At 30.5% G+C, this 3839-nt stretch overlaps 1 protein-coding gene across 1 annotated transcript in view; it reads right to left on the bottom strand.

Moving 5' to 3' along the window:
* The window catches only part of LOC105306168 (kelch-like protein 1), a gene marked incomplete at its 5' end in the record, with an annotated part of 207212 nt that overhangs the window by 27354 nt on the left and 176019 nt on the right, over nt 1-3839 (bottom strand). Inside the window, one exon of the mRNA XM_011381083.1 lies at nt 2122-2284. Coding sequence (XP_011379385.1) covers nt 2122-2284 — 163 coding nt within the window. The remainder of the gene's footprint in view (nt 1-2121; nt 2285-3839) is intronic.

Genomic DNA, 3839 nt, shown 5'->3' with positions numbered 1-3839 from the left:
CAAATCACACAAGTGCATAGGGAAATAGAACAAAGTGCAATAAAACATGGGTAAGAGTCTTAACACAAGAACATCTTAATTATTCAAGTAAAGAGAATGAATATTTTACAACTTGTGCTTTCTGGGAAAAATAAGTAAATTGTGCTCTCAAAAAATTAAGAATATATACATTTGGTGATACAAGAGAATTTAAAAGTAATATGATAACACACTCATTTGAAATAAGATGTATACAAAGCAGATAGGAAAGAGGATTCAAATAAGAATATCATGTAAGAAAAATTAAAATGCAAACATTTAAGTCTGCTTTGGAAATAATAAAGCTCATAAACAAAATGTCAAGGATTAAATTTATGATATAAAAGAAAAAATTTCCCAGTTTAAATGGAAAAGAAAAAAAAATTACTGGGAGAAAAGGAATTTACGGGAAAAATCATACTAAAGAAGATATTTAAATTAAAATATTTATTTAAGCCTGAAAATTATCATTTTATTTATAATATAAAAATTAAGGAAATACTTTAGACATGTTATTTTAGATGTAAATATTTTACATATATTTAGATATTTTTGATGTAAAAAAATCAGATACTACCTACTTAATTTAGGGTTTTTTGTTTGTTTTTTGTTTGTTTGTTTTTGCATATGGTGGACTACCGCATAGCCATTAAAATTTGAATTTCCAAGAATTTTTAATGCCATGAAAATGATTATTTACAATTTGGGTGAGAGGAGTAGTTTATTTTTTAAACAATGTTCTATTATAACAACTTTGTAGATACACATCACATATTTAGAAAAAAAATTTAGATTGTCAAAGGTTATTAAGAATAGCTAAATTGGACAGGGAAATTCATTTAACATTTACTCAATAGATACAGTAAATGTGTACTGTGCCCAGGGATATAATAATGAATGATGCAGATGAAATCTCAACATTTATTGAATATATAGGCTAGTGAAAAGAGACAAAATCAATAACGTGATTTCAAGAACAATAAGTAGTTTAAAGTATTATGCAGGATGGTCTATTTTAAATATGATGGATAATAAATAACTCCATGTGGACAGATTTTTAGATGAAATATGAACAATGAGAAGGATCCGGGCACATAGAGATTGGTGGGAACAGCCTCTCAAACAAAGAAAAGAGCAAATTCAAAGGGATTGAATTGGTTCAAGCTTGCCACATTGACACATAGATAAAAGGGCAACTTGGCTGATGTACAGAGGAAAAAAAAATGAAGAAGAGTAGGCGGAAGGAGATCTTGTGGGTCCCTTTACGTAAAGATATGCATCAAAGATACACATCGTATTCTAATTGCAAAAAGAAGTCCTTGAAGAGGACTAACGTATCATTTCCATTTGTAAAAGGATTATTCAGGCTGCTTTAGCAAATGGACTTCAGAGGAAAGATAAATGTGGAGAAGAGATTGTTAGCTTCTGCAGCTGTCCACAGAGGTGTTATTAACTTTGTTTAGGGGTTCTCATGGAAATTAGAGGGAGTGTATTTTGCCATTGCCAAAGGATGTCAGGCAATGTCTGGAGACTTTTTTGGTTGTATATTGAGGTGAGAGTAGAGCTATCATTTAGTAGATAGAAGCCCAGATGATGCTAAACATCCTGTAATACACAAGACAGAGCCAACCCCCCTACAAGAATTATTTGGCCCAAAATATCAACAGTATTGAGGTTGAGAATTTCTGATTTAGGGTGAATGGAAATCAAAATGATGAAGAGGACGAACCAGTATAATCATGGAAAAATATATATTGAGCACCAAACTTCTAGTAGCCTTTTGAAGGCTCCTTAAACTATTTAACAGGATATAAATATGCAGATCTTTAGTGGACATAATTCTCATAAAATATATTTGATACTTCTTTAACCAGCAATTAATGTGAAAAAGTTTTGGTTTCTATTTTATATGAAGAGGCAACCAGAAAAATATGCAGTCTTGATTTGCCAATTATCCATGAAGATGTTTAAATTTAAAAAAAAAAAATTAAAATTGTATTTAAAAAGATTTTTATTGAACGAGCTTACTAAAAGTTATTTTAAAAAGAACACTCACTCAAAACCTTTTTCTTTTTCAAATAAAAAATAGAAAAAGCTACTCACTTGCCATTCAATGCTGCTACGCCAACTGTGCTTCGGGCAATCGACATACTGGCTACAAAAGTCCATTGTTGACTCTGGGGATCCCACCTCTCCACTGTATTCAGATAGCTCCAGCCATCATGGCCTCCCACAGCATAAATAGGGCCTTCAAGTACTGTCACACCTAAAACATGGGAGAAATGAAAACCGAGTAAATTTATTTCACAGTGAGATTTTAAATATCAAATTGATGGTAGTAAAAACTACAATACTATTCAGAATAGTCTCTAGCTATTAAGAAACAATTGCAACAAGGTAGAAACTGTTTACTAAAAGTGAATTATTTCATTAAAGTGAAAAAAAATTAGAACCAAAACTAAATATTATGACCTAGATACTTTATAAAAGAGAACAAATTTCTTTATTTATACCCATATGAAGAAGCAAATTCTGAAAATCAGAGATGATGCATCTAGGGCCTCTACTTTGAAGAATATTTCTATACTGCCATTTAAAGTACTTTATTACTTTAAGTAATGTAATATCAATTTTAACAGATCATAGTATATACCTCTATTTTATTAAGAATTTCTGTAATTTCTCCCAGTAATATATTTTAATAAAAAAATTTCCATATATATTTTGTTTCTCTTTCTTACTTTATTTCAACATTATGTGTATATATATTTAGGAATTGAATTTTTGTTTGCTGAAGTGATTGTTTTAAGTTATGAAATATTTCTTCTCTATTCAGTAATGCTTTTTACCTTAAAGGTCTAATTTGTCAATTATTAATGAACCTACATTAAAATGGTTTTTCTTCCAGTATGCTGATCTTATTTTATTTTTGTTTTTCCTCATGTTTCATCTTGTAGAGATAACACAAATAAATCACTTTGTCAAATAGGTGGTCAGATTATCAAATAAGATTCACATGAATGAGTGATCTCACACAGGACTAAGATTTACTAATAATTTCAAGGATAGAAAGGATCTTGAGGCACAGGCAAAACAGTAGACAACTAGGCTATTTCTCCTAGGCAGTTCTTTTCTTTCCAGAGCCTTGATCTCTCTTGTATGGTCCTCCATGGAAGCACTGAATTCTAATTTGTTCCTCTGTAACTCAGAAACTATAGCAGACCTTGCTTATCATGTTTTACTTTGCTCCTTTGACACCGTGATACAAATATGCCTAGAGAAAGCAAAAATAAATGCTGAGTTTATCTTTGTTCTCTTCCCTTTGATACCTGGCTTCTCAAGTGCTGGCTGCCTTGGTTTCTCTCTGATGCCTTCAAGAATTTGATATATGTATTTTATTCAGCTTTCATAGTTATATATATTGTTAGGAAGCTTACTCAGATACTAGATACTCTTTTAAGGCTAGAAGTTAAATTTGTATAAGACTTCTAACTTTATCTTTAACATAGAAGTTTAATAAATAACAAACAGATGTATTAATCTATCATTAATGCTTTGGCTTTGGTTTACACATGTGTGTTTAAGATTTTCCTCCAGCTCTACCTCTTATATAGGTAAGTTTCTTCATCTCTCTGTATTGCATTTTCCTCATCTTTAAAGTGAGAATAATTATAGTAATGATCTCATGGTGTTGTGGTGAGGACTGTATGAGCTAATGTATAGCACTTAGAAGAGACTCTGATACATTATAGCCACTCAATTTTTATAAGCTATTATTATTATCTTCATATTCAAATTTCAAATGTCACCATAAAAATAAA

Source organism: Pteropus vampyrus, unplaced genomic scaffold (assembly GCF_000151845.1).
Source record: "Pteropus vampyrus isolate Shadow unplaced genomic scaffold, Pvam_2.0 Scaffold13, whole genome shotgun sequence".
Taxonomy (NCBI): Eukaryota; Metazoa; Chordata; class Mammalia; order Chiroptera; family Pteropodidae; genus Pteropus; species Pteropus vampyrus.
Note: the sequence above shows the minus strand (reverse complement) of the source record. Positions and strands in the feature narration are given on the sequence as shown.